We start from the raw sequence: 20988 nt of genomic DNA, 5'->3' as shown, positions 1-20988 counted from the left end.
TTGCTTCCTCATTTTATTTCAGAAAATACACGATCCACTGCAAGCAATCATCCCGACAAGATTAGCCGTACCTGTTTAGATTTGTGTTTTTTTGCACACCGAGGTGACACAAAACATTCTGGGGTCATGTCCATGTTTTCGAGACTGGAAGCCACCTGAGATGTTGAGTTCCGGTTTTTCATCCTCAGAAATGACAGGATGTTGAGGACTTCTGGCTGGTAGGAGCTGTCTGCCATGGTTCTGCCCTTCGAAGCCAAAACGCAGGCTGCCATCCATCGGGCGTATTGGTTCTCCTGCAGCAAACATCAGAGGGCTGAGAAATGAGTTCACGAGCACAGCCACCCTTGTGGTAACAGAGCAGGACTTGGGTGTTCATCTCCATAAAACCTCTCTCCAGCTGCCACTTTCCAAGCTAGAAACAGATGTGAAGTGGCACACATTCTGAGTGGATGTCAATCATTAATTTAACACATGAGAAGCTTTTGAGTCCTGTGTTGAGTTTCCAGATGCAAACAGGCTAGAGAATAGAAATGTCAGCTTTGATAAGTTCTGTGCAAGGACCTTTGCATTTAAGGATGAGCCGAGGACAGAAAGGATTGTCAGGGAGCACAGACGGGTGAAAACCTACACTATCCAACAGCCTTCCTTGATACACATATTTCCATTTTTATGTGACATATGACCTCTCTGACAGAAAAAAATAAAGAAAACGAATCATTAACTGGCTTCCCATATTATTTCTACCCTGGCCTATCCTTAGCAAAGATTCTAATTTCATGGTTGGAATCAGGTCCACTGATGGGATCTGAACCAGTTAGTGGTGGCTTCTATTGTTCTTGAATGTCTGTCCTCATTTTTTGACCACAGGAAGTGAAGAGGAATGGTCCCAGAAGCTGAGGGGATGCAGCTGAGGAGTGGAATTCTCCAAAATGAAGGTAGGTGTGGTCAACTGAGCTTTAACCCGCCTGGTATCCACGCCTTCTGCCATGTAATTTATAGCCCCTCGCACCCGAGCCAGAATGTAATTTCCCACCTCTTGACTTTGGGCCCAGCCATAAGACTTGCTTTAGACAATGGAGTGTGGACAGAAATGACAGTGTGCCAACCACAAGCCTAAGCTTTGGAGGCCTCACATTTCCAGTTCCCTTCCTGTACTTCTACCACCACTATGAGGAGAGCCTCCCCAGGCAGCCAGAATAAACACAACGAGCTTAACCTGCAGCGAGGAGCCCAGCCTAGCCAGACCTGTGGCTCAAGGCACATCTGCCCAGCTAACACCAGCCTGGATCATCTCACCCCCAGCCACCTGTGCATGTTTCAGAAACAAAAATATATTAATATATGTCATTGTGATTCCATGGTTGTTTGTTACAAAGCAATAGCTGACTGATGAGTTTTCTGGTTTGAGAAAACACCTTGGATGGTCTGTCCTTAGGCTTAATAAAGGGGAAGTGATATAACATTCTTGTGATTTTACTTACATGATCACATCTCAGATATACTTCATTCATACCATCAGCAACAGGGATTAGTAACTTGATTCCAAATTTTCTTCCTGCCACATTTACATCGGGCACAACTTCACAGCCTAAATAATAAAAGGCAGGGACAAAACTGAGTTCTGAGAAATTTGTTACATAAATATCAGATGTGCATCTAAAATAAAAGACTTTGAACATAACGCCCCTCAGATTTGATTCTTTTTTAAAAAACTGGAGCAAGCTGATAACATTAACTAAAGGATAACTAAATAAGGCTTATGAACAACTAACATGGATAAAGACAATATTTTCTGTTATGGTTTTCTTAAATATACATTCATTGAATTCATTCTTCAGGATGATTTGGCTATCCTAACTCTTAGAAATTATTAGGAATATGAACTTTTAAATAAATCAAAGCAGAGGGAGTTCTCTGATTCTCACAATGAAAAAGGAACTGCATGCATTGGTTCACTAAATATCTCAGTTCATGGAGTTACCAGTACACTTATGGCCACTTTCAGAAGTGAGAATAGGCACTAAAGTGATACCAAATTAAACACAACTGTTCGGGAATTCAGGATCCTACAATACCTCATATATTTATGAAGGCAATTACTACCACTTCACAGACTTAGATACACTGGGAGAGAAAAGACAGAGCAATGCAATAACCACATGTACTGGGGTGCATTCCAGTCCACGCATCCATGGTGAAGAGGAGTTGCAGGAAGCTGCCCTTTTGAAACCAGTGACAGACAGAGGTTCTTTTGGAAGTAAACCTTGCTTCATTGGGGAAGAGTCTTGGCTTTCTTTGGCTTGCTGGGTCATGACAAAATATATCAAGAGGTAGGAGCCTCTTACCTCTAAGGTTTAGTTTTTCCACTGGTTCTCCTTGTTCAAGTTCCTTATTTTTGAAGTAGGTTATAGATGTGTCTTTAAAGACAAACCAATATTGCTTGAAAGCTTTTAATATTAGCTTCTTGGGCCTGCAAATTAAAGTGTAGTAAGCATTTAAATAACTGCCCAGAAATGTAGGGCACATCACACATTTCAAGAAGATCAAGATTTTCTAGAGATCCTTTCAAGCAACATACTTTGTAGTTTAAAAAATAATTTTCAAATTGCTACCTCATAGCTTAAAATGAAAAAATGGTGTTTTGATGTGAGAGGTAGTTTATACAATCTCAGGAGTTAGACCGGCTCTCCACAGCTTGGCTCTGTTACTGCCTAAATGTGTGACCTGGGAAGAGACAGTTCATCTGCCTGGGCCACGTATATGGGAAGAGCATCACCTCCGACTCACAGGGCTTTTGTGGGGCTGGAAAGAGGTTATACCTGTAGAGTGCTTATCATGGTACTTGGCACAACGAAGTGCTCAGTAAAGTCTTACGATTATTACATATGTGAAAAACAAGCATGATTCTGGTGGCATCTGAAATATCAGTATCCTTCTTGGATCTGAAACGGCTGTCCATTTGGACAGCACAATTTTCAAGTTACCGGATGATAGGCAGTTTTTCTGCTCTCTGTTAAATAGAGAACGCAGCCCTTCCAAGTTTGCACCTTTAGGCAGGGCCTTCAGTCCTGGCTCACTGCATCACAACAGGCCTTAAAGCTTTATCTCCTATCCCAGCACAGGGATAAAAATCCTAGCCTCAAACTGCAAGAATCTATGTCCACAGCTCAAATCCTTCTGAGCAGTTGAGGCTTCATTTGTAGAACTAGGTTCTCTCTTTATATCCTGCAAGCTGGGATTCCCAATCTCACTTCAAGATCAATTTTGTATTTACGGTTTTTTAATTTTATTTTATCCAGCACTCATATGTATTTATAGTGAGATTGGAGTTTGCATTCAATCAGATACCACCAGGTGTATTAATCAGTTGCTTGAAATTGAAGTCCACTATTTATATACTGGGTTCACTCGATTTAGTTAAGGAAAAAAAAAGCTTTTAAGAAAAAAAAAGACATTAGAAATCAAAGGGCTAGTTCATTGCTCTTCTACTAATGACGATATGTGTGGCTGCAACTATTTATAAGAGGCCTTTAAGGGTCACATACATACTCACTAGGAACAGAGCTCCATCTTCCAATCTCCTTTCTCCCTTCCTGTCTCCTTTATTCTTTGCTTCCTCCCTCCTTCTCATCCTCCTTCATCTCTTTCTTCCATGAACTACAATATTTATTAAATTCAACATCTTGAGACCTTTGGTAGAAAAAATGACCACTGGCTAACTATGAGGACAATTTGGTGAGTCTGAGATAACACACTCAAGTGGAGGTAAGGTTTAATGTCCTTTGTGTAAAACATCTACAGGAAGGGGATTGTCATTCAGTTGGTGAAGAGCTGGCTTTGCTCTGTACAGAGAATACAGCAACCTACTTTTTTCACAGAACAATTACTAATAATTTAGGAAGATGTATTTGTGGATTCAAATTAAATTTTTTTCCGTGGCTCCGACTATAACAATATGTGTGGTTGCAACTATTTTTGCCACAAAAGTTAGGTTAATGACCCTATTGTTTAAGACCATATCCTATGATCACATTAAAAAATCCTCCAAAACCCGAGAAACCCAGTGACAAATATTGTTACCCTTGGAGGCTTGTATCTCATTTATACCCGATTCATTGCTCATTCTTTCCAGGACTTTCCCCCAGTCTTGTGTAATGCAAAGCAACCGTGTTTCTTTTCAAGCCAAGTGACCCAGTGAAGTATTGGTGTGTTGAGAAAGTCAACAAACCATAAAGTGACCTAAGTAGCTAACTGAACTTCAAAGGCCCTTGCTCTTTGCATCCTGCCACACCCTGGCACCATCACAGGTATTGCAGTCCTTTCTTTCTGTGAAATAAAATATTTCTCTGACATTTTAGCTGTTTCAGATTGGTCTGCAGTCACTGGGGAGTTTATCAGAAGTACTTTAACAGGCAAAGGCAGATAAACTAAAGTGACTGCCTGTGTAAGCTCTGGATCAAAGTTCTTGAGACAACTGATTTTTAATCCATCAAAGAACCTTCCAATGGTGCAGAGTCCTGAGCCTTGCAGTTGGACGCACAGTCCTGAAACTCCAGTGTGGCCCATGTGCCTACCGCTGACCCGGCCCTGTTTACACCATCATGTATTCACTGTGCACTCTGAGCCAGGCACCATGCTCAATGCTACATAGGCATTATTTTATTTAAACCTCCCAACAAACCCAAGAGGAGGTATATCTCCATTTTTTAGATCAGGAAACTGAGGCTTAGAGACGTGAGGATAACACCCAAGGTAATTTAGCTTGTATGCGCTGTGGAGCTAGGACGTGACCCCCGGTCCGTCTGCTGCTGAAGCTTGTGCTCTTACCTTTGATCCACGAATGTGTCTAATGGATATGCTCGATTTATGCTCCTGAACTCTTTACCCGCAAGGCTTTGTTACCAGTAATCCCTTTAAGGGTGACTTACCTAAATAATTTGAGATTATCTGCAAGTTTAGGGATATCAGTAATGTCCTCCTAAGGAAAAAAAGATACCATTTCATAAGCAATAATTAGGTGGTGCTGATAGCCTGTACCTGTACTGTTCATACTTAGCCACTTGCCACATGTAGCTATTTAAATTTGAATTAATTAAAATAAGATAAAATAAAAACAGTCACACTCACCACATTTCCTGTAGTCACCTGGGGTGGGGGGTATGGATGGGGGAGGTTTAGGAGTGTGAGGGGGCACATACTGGGGCTTCTGGGGTGGCTGGTAAAGTTCTAGTTCTTGATTTGGGTGGGCACTTGACCACTTAGTACTAATTTGTTAGGCTGTACTTTTTTATCCCCCCACTTGACTGTTTGAATCATATCACATAAACGAAAAAAGAGATTTAAAAAAATTGGCCAAGCACTACCATTCAAGTTAAAAATTTGAGTTAGAAACTACTCCTTTCATATACAAACAACTTCCCAATGTTCACATCAGAGTGAGTAACTCTAGCTTCATCTAGTTCACTGATTAACCTTTCAAAGGGAACCGGGTTCAAAGTTCATTCTGAGTATAGGCTGGTGCCTAACTAAAAAGCTTATTGTTTAGCATCACATAAAAATAGGGAGGGAAGAGAGAACTCTTCATTTATTCCAAGGGTCATTTTCCCAGTGTATCTAGTCGGTGGAGGAAGGAGACAAAGGAGAACTCCAGTTTCATGGCGCCTGTGTCTCCTATGAATGTGTCTCCTATGAAAGACAGGGCTTTGAATTGCTACAGAATCTTGGCACTTAGTCTAGTCTGTATTATTAAGTATTTGTTTTTTACTTGTTATCAATTTTCCCTTTTAAGGACTTGAATCATAAAAGAAAACACAGCAAATACATAAGAATATAGTGACTCATTTTTATCTCTTGTTATTTATATTCAATTACAATGCATCCACCTCCCTGATTCAGTGTGAATTAAGCTAATAATTACACCCACAATTGAAGAAGTTAAACAAAAGGGTGGCACCCAATGAACAAATCAAACAGGAGAAGCACTCCAATCATAAAGCAGACACTCAGGCACACTGGATAAGGAGCAAGAGAGGACCAAGCAATTTAATTTTTTTATGTTTCGCTGGAGGGTTTTGTTTACTTATTTCCTAAAGTCAAAAGCATTTAGGAACTTCTTACCATGTCCCAGGAAAAGACCCTCACTTCGGTCAACCTTGCCCAGTTGAAATGTGTGAGTAGGTAAATCGACACGAAGGCTTTGTGTCTGTAAAGTACCTTCTCCTTTCCCCCAGCTTTGCATGCAGTAGACAGGGTGGTTCTTTCTAGACCTAAGGTAGTGAATGATTCCGTGGTCCAGGCTAGTGAAAAGGGGCCCTCGGCAGCCTTTCCCTCACACCACACCAACTTGTCCCTCCGAGGAAATGCACTGTCTTTGGTAGTAATGAAAATCTCTTCTAGTCCCTTACAGAGCTGCCCTGGGAAAAGCTAGTCAGTCCTTGCTGGGTTGAAGCTTGTCAGATGACAAGCATGTTTTCTTTTTTCAAAATCAGATGAAATAGTCTCTTATTTCTAATAAAAAAAGGTTCATTTGCGTTTATCATTCGATCAGAGCAAAGCTACAATTCTGAGTTATCAGGAGCATTCATACCAAAGTGTTGTCGGCTTTTCCACCTTCTAGGGTCACTTCCAGATTAGAAAGCGCTGCTTCCACTTCGTCAACCTCAGACTCCTTTGCAAAATCCTGTATGTCAGCTGACAGCGACAGTTTGCTAATGTGATACTACAATGAAGACAGAAGTTTTAGAAATGTTATAAACACAAAGGAATCCATTAGCCCTTCCTTCCTCTTTGAAGACAATTGCCCTGTAATACTGAACATCGCCCTCCTGCGTAGGGATAATGACATTTTAACCTGAGTTATGTTGAGATTTATGTTTAGTTATGGTCACATTCTGTTCTCCCTCATTGGTTGAGCTTGTAGTGGGGAAGAGATAAGAATTGTAAGACTAACTGTAATTAGAGTGGGTTATAAGGAGTATTTTGCATTTCAGTTTGCTCCCTCATTTTCAGCTCTTCAACCACAAAAAAATCTGAAGAAAAGGAAACTTTAAGTAGAACAAATCTGCCTTGTCTCCTTCCAGAAATAAGGTACGAAGTTCCCATACCTGTAATGCTGCAAAGATCAACATTTCTTCCTCTGTGCAGTCAATTTCTTCTAAGAGGATGGCCCACCTGGCTTGTTCATAGAGTTGGTTTATTCGGACGGCATCATACTAGAGGAAGAAACAGGTATGTGTGCACGTGTGTGTATGTGTAGGGGGCAGATCATATTCCACAATACAAAAATTCTGGACTGAGGCCATTCTTTGTTAATCAGATACAATAAACTTCAGTTCAGGTAACTGAAAGAAACACCTCTTTCTTTCCACAACCCCAGCTCATTTTACTTCTGAATTTAGAACTTTCTCAAAGTACTTCCAGGGCTTCTTTCAGGGGCCAAACTGACTCACCTTGGATTCCATTCTGTTCCCCCTCTTTCATCTCACTTCACTTGGTAGGAAAAGCAGGTAGTGACAACGGTTTAGGTGATTAAGTATTATAAAGGGGAAGGAATCCCCAGGTTGATGTGTAAACTCAATACAATTCTAATCAGAATCTGATCGGGACATTTTTAATTAAAAAATTTTTTTATATACTATATTGTATTGGTTTCAAATACATAGCAGTAATTTGACAGTTAGCTACATTATTAAATGCTCATCCCAACTATAGTAGTTACTATCAACACAGAACTATATTACAGAATTACTGACTATATTCTGCATGCTGTACTTTCTTTTTTATTCCATTTTTTAATTAAAGTATCATTGATATTATGGAGGTTTTATTTGAGCAACATTGTGGCTACTACATTCATCCATATTATCAAGTTTCCCCTACACTCCATTGCAGTTACTGTCCATCAGCGTAATAAGATGCTATAGAGTCACTACTTATCTTCTCTGTGCTATACTGCCTTCCCTGTGACCCCCTACATTATGTGTGTTAATCATAATGCCCTTTAATCTGCTTCTCTCTTCCTCCCCACCCACCCTCCCACTCCTTACCCTTTGGTAACCACTAGTCCCTTCTTGGAGTCTGTGAGTCTGCTGCTGTTTTATTCTTTCAGTTTTGCTTTGTTGTTATACTCCACAAATGAGTGAAATCATTTGGAACTTGTCTTTCTCTGCCTGGCTTATTTCACTGAGCATAATACCCTCTAGCTCTATCCATGTTGTTGCAAATGGTAGGATTTATTTTTTTCTTATGGCTGAATAATACTCTGTTGTTATATGTACCACATATTCTTTATCCAGTTACCTACTGATGGACACTTAGGTTGCTTCCATATTTTGGCTATTGTAAATAGTGCTGCGATAAACATAGGGGTGCATATGTCTTTTTGAATCTGGGATCTTGTATTCTTTGGGAAAATTCCTAGGAGTGGAATTCCCATGTCAAATGGTATTTCTATTTTTAGTTTTTTGAGGAATCTCCATACTGCATTTCACAATGGTTGAACTAATTTACATTCCCACCAACAGTGTAGAAGGGTTCCCCTTTCTCTGCAGCGTGGTCAGCATTTGTTGTTCCTTGTCTTTTGGATGTTGGCCATCCTAACTGGTGTGAGGTGATATCTCATTGTGGTTTTAATTTGCACTTCCCCGATAATTAGAGATGTGGAGCATCTTTTCTTACGCCTGTTGGCCATCTGAATTTCTTCTTTGGAGAAGTGTCTGTTGAGATCCTCTTTCCATTTTTTAATCGGGTTATTTGCTTTTTCTGTGTTGAGGTATGTGAGTTCTTTATATATTTTGGACATTAACCCCTTGTCGGATATGTCTTTTATGAATATATTCTCCCATACTGTAGGATGCCTTTTTGTTCTGCTGATGGTGTCCTTTGCCATATAGAAGCTTAGCTTGATGTAGTCCCATGTGTTCATTTTTGCTTTTGTTTCCCTTGCCTGAGAGGATATATTTAGGAAAAAGTTGCTCATGTTTATATTCAAGAGATTTTTGCCTATGTTTTCTTCCAAGAGTTTTATGGTTTCATGACTTACATTCAGGTCTTTGATCCATTTTGAGTTTACTTTTGTGTATGGAGTTAGACAATAATCCAATTTCATTCTCTTATGTGTAGCTGTCCAGTTTTGCCAACACCAGTTGTTGAAGAGGCTGTCATTTCCCCATTGTATGTCCATGGCTCCTTTATTGTATATTAATTGACCATATATGTGTGGGTTTATATTTGGTCTCTCTATTCTGTTCTTGGGTCTGTTCTTATGCCAATACCAAACTGTCTTGATTACTGTGGCTTTGTAGTAGAGTTAGAAATTGGGGAGCATAATCCCCCCAGCTTTATTCTTCCTTCTCAGGATTGCTTTGGTTATTCAGTGTCTTTTGTGGTTCCATATGAAGAATGCTGTTGGTATTTTGATAGGGATTGCATTGAATCTGTAGATTGCTTTAGGCAGGATGGCCATTGCATGCTATATTTTCATCCCTGTGACTAATTATGCTGTGCTTGAGTTTTTGTGCCTCTTTATCCCACTCACCTCTTTCACCCATCCACCCCAACCCACCACACCCCACCCCCTGTGGTGTCTATGAGTCTATTGCTGTTTTGCTGGTTTTGTTTTGTTTTTAGATTCCACATGTAAGTGAAATCATATGGTATTTGTCTTTCTCTGGCTTATTTCACTTAGCACAATACTCCCTAGATCCATCCATATTGTCACGAATGGTAGAATTTCTTTTTTTTATGGCTGAGGAATATTCTGTTGTATATATGTACCACCTCTTCTTTATCCATTATTTTACTGATGGACACTTTGGTTGCTTCTGTATCTTGGCTATTATAAATAATGCAGCAATAAACATAGGAATGCATACATCTTTTTGAATCAGAGATTTTGTTTTCTTTGGGTAAATTCCTAGATGTGGAATTACTGGATCATATAGTTATTTCCATTTGTAGTTTTTTTTGAGGCACTTCCATACTGATTTCCATAGTGGCTGCACCAATTTACATTCCCACCAACGAAGTAGGAGGGTTCCCTTTTTTCTACATCCTCACCAACACTTGATAGGGACTTTTAATGGAACTTTATATAAGTTGATTCTCAAGTTAAGCTAGAAGAGACAATATTCAAGTATCTCTGAGAAGACTTTGAAAAAGAACAATGTTGGGGAGACACTTATTCTCCCAGATATTAAAACATACTATAAAAATGCAGAAACTAAAATAGTGTAGTATTGGCATAGTTATAGACAAAGTGTCAATAAAGCAATATCGAGAAAAAGACCTATGTACATATATGTTTAATATAAAATAAAAATGGCTGTTTATATCAGTAGAAGAAAGAATTCAAAGCTATAAAATGTTAAAAAAAAAACAAACCCTAGCCATTTGGAGAACAAAAATTCAAAATAAAATAACAATCTTATACCATCCCCAAAATATAAATCACAGATAAGAATCTAAACATACAAAACTACAGTGCATACTACTTTATACCCACTGCTAAGATGCCCCTAATTTAAAAGACAGACAACCAGTGTTGGTGAGAAGGTGGAGAAATTGGAACCGTTGTGCATGGCTGGTGGGAATATAAAATGGTGCAGCCATGGGAAACAGTTTGGAAGGTCTTCAAAAAGCATAAACATAGAATATTTATGTTTCATTTTTTAAAATTATTTTTAATTGTGGTAAAATACATATAACATAAAATTTACCACCTCAGCCATGTGTAAGTGCACAGCGCAGTGGCGTTAAGGACATTCACACTGTGATACCATTACCCCCATCCATCTCCAGAGCTCTTTTCATCTTGCAAAACTGAGAGCGTATCCATTGAACAATAATGCTTATGTTTATTCTTTAAGCAGTTTTTAAAAAACAATTTATTATATCCTTTAAAGAAATAAAAATGTTGATAATCTGAAGTTTATATGACCTCTTTATTTCACTTCCTCCCTTCACCTGTCACCCATCCCTCTGCACCCTCCTCCCTATGGTAACCAACAGTCTGTTGTCAGAATTTATGGGTCTGCTTCTTGTTTGTTTTGCTTTGTTTTGTTAGATTCCACATATAAGTGAGATCACACACACTTACTGTGGCAAGCATCTAGTAATGTATATAATTATTGAGTCACTACATTGTCACATCTGAAACCAATGTAATATTGTATATCGACTACATTCAAATAAAAAAATACATCTTAAAAAAGGAAAAAGAAAGGAAATGCAAATCAAAAAAAAAGTTGAAGAAAACAGGGGAGGAATAGAAAGATAAGTACCTAAACAGATTTATCTCAAGTTAATTAGCATTAGCTTATCTTTTCTTTTGCATTAAGAAAAAGGGTGATAGGGAATGTAAAAACCCAGAGTAAAGCCACATGAGCACATAGTGTTGTTATCAGATTGGGAAATGAGGCCCAGTGCTGTCAGCAGCTCCTCCTCAGCATTTCTGAAGCTGCTGGGATAAGGAGATAATGCAACACCCAAACTGTGTGCAGGCAGCCAGAAAAAGGCATCTTAAAGTCTGTCTTTCTTTTGTGAACTCTGCCAGGTGTAATGGTACACCTCAGGAATGAGGCCAGAATACTCCAAAAACAAACCAAAACACAAGCCACGTGAGAATATTCACAGAAGCATTATTCATAACAGCTCCAAACTGGAAATCAGTGTACCTAAACTGGTGAATGGATGAGCAAAACATGGTCCCCTTACACAGTGCAGACGATGCAGCAGTAAAAGGAACACACCTCTGTGCATGCAGACAGGTAAGCCTCCAAAACATTATGCCGAGTGAGAGTCCAGACACATATTGTATGATACCATCTATTTGACTTTCTAGAAAAGGCAGAGCTTGAGACAGAAAGTAGAACAGCGATGGGCTGAGACTGGTTTGGGGGCAGGAATTGACCATAAATGGGTATGAGGAAGGTTTTTTTGGGAGAGTTTCAAAACTGGATTGCAGTGATGGTCGCACAACTACATATATTTCCTAAAAATCATTATATCGCAACACTTACAATGGGTGACTTTTATGGTATGTAAATTATACGGCCAACAAAAGATGTCATGATGGCTAAAAACATCACAGGCACAATGCACATGAAAAAACCAAGCAACCCCCCCTTCCGAAAGACCCCTGCTTTACTTGACAGTTTAAAGACAAAAATCTAAATAGTATGTTTAGCCAGTGAAGTTTGGATAGATTAACTGTCACATTGATCTATCCATCTGTCTGTCTGCCAGTCAGTGTCTACAATTCCTAACGCTGTAGGAGTTTTAGTGAGAGTAAGTCACCCAATGGGGCTTTTCTCTTAAATGCAGTCAGTAAAGAGTTTAGAAATTTTAAAAGAGCCTCCACACCTGAACATACTTAACTCCCTCACTCCAAACCAAATAAAACAATTTTTTAAAGAGTGTTGGTTAAACAAAAGTATCTACATTTATAGATCAGGAGAACAGGATCTAGTATAAGACGTCACAAGGACAGGATAAGCCCTGGCTGCGCGGAGGAGCACTGGATTTCTCTGTGGCCTCCAGGAGCTGTCTGGCTTTTGTTCCTTGGACTGTTTACATTCCCAGCTGAAGCTCTCGAACATCACGAGGTTCCAGGTCTTTCCCAGGTCAGTCATTAACAGGGGTCTGATAGCACTTTTCTGAGAACTCTTTTCAGTGGGTTCAGCAACTTAAGAGACAAATTTTTTCCCTTGGTGGAGACTGGCCACTCCTGCCCTCTCCCTGGCCATACATTTCCTTTGTCTCCTGGTTTATTAAAAATAGAAAGCCCAGCCTGGACGACATGGTTTCTGCCACGTCCACTGCTTCCATCCCTGTTCCTCCTGAACATTAAAAAAAATCCTATGAACTATTGGAGTTATAAGTTTTTAATTCATACATTTTGAATATATTTAAATGGGACAAAAGAATAAATAGTGAATTCATTTTGAATGAATTCCACAAGGATGAAAGGTGTATGATACAGTCTCTCTCCCTTCCTTGTTCCCACAAGTAGAAGTTTCTCTACACTCTTGCTCTTTTTCATTGAATAATATGCCTTGAATATGTTCCACATCAAAAGAAAGCTGGTTCATTCTTTTTAGCAACAACACTATGTGGAAGTCCCAGTAGGTACTTAATCAGTTCCCCACTGAGGGACATTTAGGTGGTTTCCTAAAATAAATAATGTGGTAATAACTGTTCTTGTACACAGACATATCAGTTCATGTAGCTGAATAAAACTGTGGTATAAATACCAAGGAGTGGATTTACTGGGTCAGAGCTATGTAGATTTGTAATTTTTGATAGATATTGCCAAATTGCCTCTCATAGAGGCTAGGTAAATTTTTACTTTGACCTACAAGCAGTATATGTTTCCCCACACTCTTGTTAAGAGAGTGTATGAAACTTTTTGATCTTTGCCAGTATAAGACTAAGAGCCATTGTAGTTCCTTTCCTATGGTCTGTATGTTCACATTCTTTGCTCATTAGTCTACTGGGTTGTTGGTCTTTTTATTATTGATTTGTAGGAGCTCTTTACATACAAAAATTAGCCTTTTGTTTGTAGTAGGTGTTGCAAAGCCTCTTTAAACAATTGTTTATAGATTTTTGCTATGCATAAAATTTTCTTTTTTTTTATTAGAAAGTACAAATTTTATGGATCCTGGATTTTTCATTTCACAAGTATATTATTTTTGAAATGTTGTATTCTACTTTCATGTATCTGAGATTTTAGTCAGCACTGTCACCTCAGTCCTACAGCCTGCCTACATCTCTCCTATGAAAGCCACAATTTAGCTCCTATCTGTGGGGTGCCCTGTGTGTTTGCAGTGGTTTCATGAGTGCAATCTTTGTTCTTCTTGATGTGATTGTAGGTTTTATGAAAACATGATCTATATCTTAAGTTTCTGTAAACTATCTACTCAGCACATAGTAGGAGTCTTAAACTTGGTTTTATTTATAGCACACCATATGGCAGACACATATGGTAGGGAGTACTGTCACAACTCTAAAGTGGTTGGGGCTCATGTTCTTGTGCCCCAAAGCCATGTCCTGCTAGCCTGGGTCTTCCTGTCACCTTTCGGTTGACAGCTGCTGTTTGGCTGTTAGATTCAAATAGGTTTTGTTCATGGTCTATGTGGAAAGAACTTCTTACCAATTACGCAAGCAGAGACTGGAGGCCCAAGAGTCTAAGACAATAGTCCTAGTGTATTAAAAAACCCTTGCATTCAATTTCCACTCCTTCTGGGAGTATGATTCCTTTTTATTTCTCCTATTTTGTAAATGAACATATTTAATATTGCCCCTCCATGTTTGGTATTTATGCTCATCATGTCTGGTTTGTTTGGCTGTGAAATAACAAGCTCTTGACAATTTTTTCAGGGGTTGAAATCTTTCTTTTTTTGGCATTAAGCTCAACTGCCAATGTGAGGAATTTAAGGGGGAATTTCTTGGCAAGGATATTGACCCCAAGGGCTGGCTGACCCACCAAGAGGGAAGTGACTGAACTAGACAAGTCTGACTTCCACAATATCCTTGCAGCCCATGGGGCTGGAAGACAAAGGAAATATAAGATGTGGTCCCTGTCTTTAAGGAGTTTGCAGTCTATTTGTAGAGAAAATCATGACTGTGATATGATTAGAGGTGTGAGTCTTGAAATTACGTTCAGCTGTGGCTCAGAGAGGGGAAAGGCCAATGAGATCAAGCACAGAGAAAACCTCCTTTCCAGAAGTGGTAAGACTTGAATGTGGTCTCAGGGCAGGGACTCTGAATGTGGTGTTTTGGGACCTGGGAGTCTGAATGCAGTTGAGTTTGGATGAGGAAAAACTACATCTCCATTTGCACCAACTTCTAATGAAAATTTCACATTTTCTTCCACAATGAATATAGGCAACAAACTACAGGACTCCAGAGTAGTTGTAACTTTGTGACCACCAGGATGGCAGACTGTTCCTATTGTATCACAGTTGTTTTCAATTACTCCTGTTTTCAAATTCTGCTCACATGCATCACCACTTTGAAATTATGCTAATGCGAGAACTGACACTAGAGCTTACTATTTATTCAATTAATTAAACATATATATTACTAGATCCATTTTGAAAAACATTTTGTTTACTATAGTTCAATATATCTGTTTCATTCTGTAACCCTCTGTATTTTATTTCATTAATTTGAAAACATTATTCTTCTGTCCAGAAGTTTTGGATGCTCAGCTGCTAGCTTAGTTCTTGGCATACAGTAGTTGCTCAATAAGTAAATGAATATGTAAAGAATAGGGGCACAAGTTTGAATAGGTAAGCCGGGGCCAAATTACTGACTTAGTAATTAGAAAATGTATGGGTATATTTTATTTATGTATTCCCGAGTTTCAGAAAAAACTTGAGGTTGTTAATTACAATAGATAGCAGAGATCTCGTTAGAAAGCTTAAATTAACTAGAAATTAAACAAGCAAAGAGTAAAGTTGAGTCAGGAATGAGACTTAAAAATGAAGTCATAGAAAATGTATAAAGTCTGTTCTATCAGACAATGTAAAAATGAAAACCTAGACAGTTGTGTAATTTACAATGCCTTTACAAACGATCAAAACACTTCTTTAGGAGAAGCCATTCAGTAATTTCTCCTGGTAGTTTTATCAAAGAGGAGCCAAAATTTGCTCTTTTGCCATGAGTCACTGAAAGTTACATGCCTCGTCTAGACATAGGCTAGGTCCATGGGCATTAAGTAGAATCTAAATGAAGACTGAATAGAAGTGCCACAGAAATGACAAAGAACGTTTATTTTGATGAAGATGCCAGTAAGGGAAGCCACGGGAGCTGAGATGTGCCTTTAAAGAGCAGACTTAAAAGGTCAAGGATTAGACGGTGCCATGAGAGGCAGAGACACCGCTGTGGACGGAAAAGGATCTGTACAGAAAAGGTGGCCTGAGGCAGGCTCCTCCCACAGGTGCCCACGGCAGTAAATGCAAAAGAGCAACAAGCAGGAAACTGGGATGGAAACAATACGAGGAAATCACCCTGTGCATGCAGGAGTGGTGACCAGTGTATATGTACTTTGTACAATTGGTCATGAAGTGCCGACTCACAGCTTTCTAACAGGGCACACAGTGCAAGGAAGGCACAGAAGTTCCCAGGACTTATTTCCCCACTCAGCTGTCCTAGTTAATTTCAGGTGGGAGATGGGCACTTAAAATGGAAGTTGGTGACCATCGAGGGCCTCATTTTTGTGGACGATCCCTCTTTGTCATCACCAAAGCCTCGTTCAGAGCTGCGGTGGGGAGTCCAGTGTATGCTGTCACGGGACCCTGCTTGTTCATGAGAACTTGCTCTTAACCTGGGCCCCGACGATTCTTGCCCTCCTAAGCATTAAGGATGCTGGCTCCATGAGCTGCCCTCTTCTTGCCCCTTGACTCCTGTGACTGGAGAGGGGCGGCACACGCCAGGCCGGGTGTGAAGAGGACCCCTAGAGATTCCCGCCAGCTCAGGGGCAGCTGACCGTGGCCCCTAGACACTAAAAGATGAAAATCCAGAGAGCCCTATACATTTATTGACCTACCCCTGTAGAGCTAAAACAGGAGATTACACAAGTTAATCCTCATTTTGATATCTAAATGACTCCATATTATATTTTCATGCATTCACATTAAAAAAAAAAGAAATAGAGAAAAAGTTTCTTACTTTGGGATTCAAGTCAAAGAAAGTGTAGTATTTAAATCGTAACAGCAGCTGCTCGTCCTCCTGGATGCCTTGTTCCATTAGGGAACGTGAGGAGTCTAGCCAACTAGAAAACAATAGGATGGATTTTAAAAGTCAAACAGTTTTACACATATATATCAGTTATGTATATATATAAGCTTACATATGCATATACATGGATATGTAAGTATATCCATGCGTGTATGTATATGTGTAAATATACATCTAGAAGAAAGTTCAAGTAATATAACCAAAACCAGTAGGGAGAGGCCTTGATAATAGCTTATATCTGTTTTATATTGCAGCTTTTATAGCTTTCCAAATCCTTTCGTATATATATATATTTTTTCTCACTAACACTTTGAAGTATTCCAGTGAAGGAACCTGGGCAGTTCTTATTTTCCCTGCTTTATAAATGAGGAAACGCTCATTGACATGAAGTGATAAGTTCAAGGTCATATACCTCGTGGTAGAGCCCAAATGAGAATCTGTACTTGCTAACTTGCTGACTTACCACATGGCCTCTCCTCTTCCTGAGCTGGAACCCAAACTGGTTCTATCTTATTGTCTAGAATTTTCTGTCTCAAGGGAAAATATTCTAGATTGCCCTGTCTAATAGAGCAACCACTAGCCATGTGTGGTTACTGAAGATTGAAATGTGGCTAGTGCCACATTTGAAGTTTGATTAAATTCAAATGTAAATGTAAATATCCATATGTGGCTTGTGGCTTCTGTACTGGACAATATAGTTCCAGAGTGAAAAATAAATACTGGGTAAGTGGTGAGGGGTGGAGAGGGAGAGATTACAAATGAACAAAATGAGGCCAGGACGAGTGCCATCCAGTACCACTGAGTGAAAATGGCTTGAATGTCTATTATATGAGGCCCTGTGGGGGGAATAAAGATAGCCAGAAATGTGGTCTCCATACTAAAGGAATTAACATCTAGTGGGGCAGACCAAGCCTCGTATTAGAGAAACAGGGTGCCATTGGAGCGAGCAGAGGGTCAGCACAAGGCTGCACGGAAGGGGCTGGTCTTAATGGTGATATCGGAGAAGGACAGTGTGTGACTGGGCTTTAAAGTTCAAGCAGGGACTGACCAGTCAACTAGGAGGAAAGGGGAAGAGTTGTGGAGCAGAGCGAAATCTGGAGGCCATGGAGTGACAGAGAGAGTGGGCGCGCACCAGGGGGCATGGGTGCATGAGACACAGGCCAGCAGGCTCCTAGGCAGCAGAATGCTGTGAACAGATCTGACTTCTTTTGGTAGACATTGGGGGCTGGAAGAAATGATGGTTTAAAAAAATAGTTTGAGGGTAATTCTGAGACCACTTCAAACAAAGTTGAAGGGCTCACTTACTAGAAAGCCTAGAGAGGGAGGTGGTGTTCTATAAAGTGCAGTGTAGGCCAGGTGGGCCACCTCGGATCTCCCTGCTGGCCCATGGGTCCAACCCACTTTGAAACTGCTCTACATCCCATTAAATACAGATTCTTTGCACACCCATAGGGGCAAAGAATAAGTATTCACATAGGGTAATCCATTGAGTTACCCTGAACACATGAATTTTGTCACACTTTAAATGTATGGATATGACCAAAAGTTGCATTTTTCCCTTTTATTGCTAAAATAAGCCCTGCCTCATGCTAGCAGTGTACAGTCCCCAGGCATGCCAACTTTAAAAATTAAACAAACCCCCTTCTCCCCTTCTGTGGCATCTCTCTTACTATATCAACATAAGTTCACAGAGAAGCAAAATGAAGCCACGTCCCTACCCTGCATTAAGCTTGGCTTTATCAACCAGAGACCGGGGCTGGTACACATCAGCAAGCACTTCTGGTGTCGGGGGAGGCTGGCTGACGGCAAGGATGCTGCAGTTTTGTTCGGTTAAAGGGCTGTCGCTGAACCAGGTCATGGTGGATGAAGCCGGTGTTCCGTTGATGGGGTCATACATGGGAGTCATGGTTTTGCTGTATAAGCCAGGACTTACTGCAAGGCAAGAGGGGCACCCACTAGGATGTGAGACTCAGGGGGCAGGGGTCTTTGGAAAAATAAGTGCGAACATGGCTTACACTAAAATGGACTTTGAATTTAAATGCTTGTACCATTTAAAATAATGATGAGAATCATGACTAATGGAGAGAGAAGTTGTCCACTGGTAAAGCTCTTGTCTGAACATTAAGCTCCTGGGAACCCACAGGCTGTAAAAGCTTCCAAGGTCAACTTGCACAAGTGGTGAGGACTATCTCCTTCTCAATAATCCAAAATTCTCCTATTTCAGCAGTGAGTTTTGGCACCATCAGAGAACTGGAGATCTCACAGAATGCATGTGCAGACAACATTTTTGGGGCAAATCCTTTAAACAAATAGCAATATCTGCCAATTTTAAGAACCCAGCTAGTTGATGGTTTATAAATCATGTGGCTCTAATTTGCATGGGAAGTGTAAGTAATCCTTTTATTCATTTTTTGCTTTGGGATATACCATGCAAGAAAATGTTCAATGTTGCAAGCAAGCTAGAGCTTTGTTTATATATAAAAGGAAAAGAATGATGTATTTCCAGATTTTTTACCTGCCTTCCTGTTACATGCCCAATGTAAAATTTAAACTGAATTCAGGATAGAGACACATGAAGACAGAATCAGGAAAAGAGAAGAATATTTGAGTGATCCAAATAATCCCCTTTCCCCCCACATTCATGGTCAGTTCTACCAAAGTTTTGTGTTCATTAGCAACATAACACACACAATTAAAATAATGAGCTATGCAATGAACCTTGTTAAAAAAATTCTGTTAATCCTAAAATTAATCTGGTATCCTTTCCTCATCATAGGAATCCTACAATTTCATCCCCCTAACTTATTTGGGGAGATAGGGGAGGGGAGAGAAAGGAGGAGCAGAAGAGATGGTTCTTTGGATTTAAGAATTTAAGAGCCTCTTGGATTTAAGAATGAATTAAAACAACAAACCCCCCATCACAAGTCTTACCTGGTGGACCTGAACTTGTTGGAGAACTCTCCAGGTTTAAAATATCTTCAATTATGGGCTCCTTATTATTTTTGTCTTTTTTCTTCTTCTTTTTAAAAGGGTCACCAGAAGGTTTTAATAAAGAAAGTTCTTCTGATCTTCTAATATCTGAAAAATAAATAAATATAAAAAAGAGAGATGAAAATCAAAAAGCAAAAAGAAAATTCCTTCTAAGATTCAGAGTCATGTTGGGCCTCTAAAACCATTTCTCAGGAAATTCCTGAGAAGTAAATGGAACTAAATTGCATCCCTTGGAAGAAACAGAAGGAGAACAGAGAATGGGTGTGGGGGTCAAATAGTGGAAGAGATTCAGTCTAATAAACTTTCTAGTTTTTCTTTAAATTTGTTATGAAAATATTTCAAACATTCCAAGTGAAGGGAATAGTATAATGGCCCTTTCATGTGCTCATTACCCAGCTTCCAGCATTTTGCTATTTTTGTGTCATCTATTTATTACCAATGTTTCCTTCCTCCCTCCCTTCTTCCGTTCTTCCTTCTTGCCTTCCTTTTCTTCCCTCCATCCTTTTCCTTCTTTTTTTAATTTTTAGAAACAACCAAGAATCCTATGTATTTTCCTTATGGAACATAAGTCCTGAGAACCTTTCTCTTACACCATGCCCAATAGCTAATCTCATCCCTGTGGCAGACATCATCGGCGCCTTGCCCATCTCTTCTCAGCCCTCACAATTTCAGTGCACTCTGACTCAGCCTCCAAAGGCAGCGAGGACATGCATCTCTGCCCAAGGGCTTGCTCTGGATGCCAGAGTCTGCACGGTCCAGATATAGACGCAACAGTGCCCAGCTATGATATGTGCTTCCAGTTCACTCTAGATGGGATTCCATTTAATCATTTGTTTTGTTTTCCAATTCTTATTAGAATGTTACTAAAAGCAATTGTAAAATTAATGTCCCCCAAGCACAGCTGTCAATGACTGATGAGAGTGGTGTATTAATTAACACCCCAGCTCCCTCACCCCTTGATGGGATAGCTCTGAGGCATGTTAACTGTCTCCTGGACATGCCAGTTATGTGACTTGATTGGTGACACTTTCTGATTGGTGGCCTTCTCTTCTAAGTCTCACTCCTACCACCAACCAGTGTTCCCTGGCATTACCTCCCAAATAAACATTTGTACTTGAATATGTATCTCAGGGTCTGCTTCTAGTGAACTCAAACTAAAAAGATACTCCGCATTTTCCTCCACTAGTCAAACATAACTGCCAAATATGTTTATAACTGCCATTGCCAATCAGAGCTCCTGACAACTGCTAACCACAC

At 39.8% G+C, this 20988-nt stretch overlaps 1 protein-coding gene across 4 annotated transcripts in view; it reads right to left on the bottom strand.

Moving 5' to 3' along the window:
- FERMT1 (FERM domain containing kindlin 1) overlaps window positions 1-20988 on the bottom strand; it is a 39332-nt gene that overhangs the window by 10659 nt on the left and 7685 nt on the right. For all 4 annotated transcript variants that reach the window (XM_036885111.2, XM_036885112.2, XM_036885109.2 and 1 more), the window contains 9 exons: window positions 19672-19818; window positions 18459-18672; window positions 16672-16774; window positions 7104-7211; window positions 6587-6718; window positions 4929-4978; window positions 2346-2470; window positions 1482-1588; window positions 72-293 (listed from right to left, as the gene is read on the bottom strand). In XM_036885111.2, coding sequence (XP_036741006.2) covers window positions 72-293; window positions 1482-1588; window positions 2346-2470; window positions 4929-4978; window positions 6587-6718; window positions 7104-7211; window positions 16672-16774; window positions 18459-18672; window positions 19672-19818 — 1208 coding nt within the window. The remainder of the gene's footprint in view (window positions 1-71; window positions 294-1481; window positions 1589-2345; window positions 2471-4928; window positions 4979-6586; window positions 6719-7103; window positions 7212-16671; window positions 16775-18458; window positions 18673-19671; window positions 19819-20988) is intronic.

This window comes from Manis pentadactyla, chromosome 5 (assembly GCF_030020395.1).
Source record: "Manis pentadactyla isolate mManPen7 chromosome 5, mManPen7.hap1, whole genome shotgun sequence".
NCBI lineage: Eukaryota > Metazoa > Chordata > Mammalia > Pholidota > Manidae > Manis > Manis pentadactyla.
Note: the sequence above shows the minus strand (reverse complement) of the source record. Positions and strands in the feature narration are given on the sequence as shown.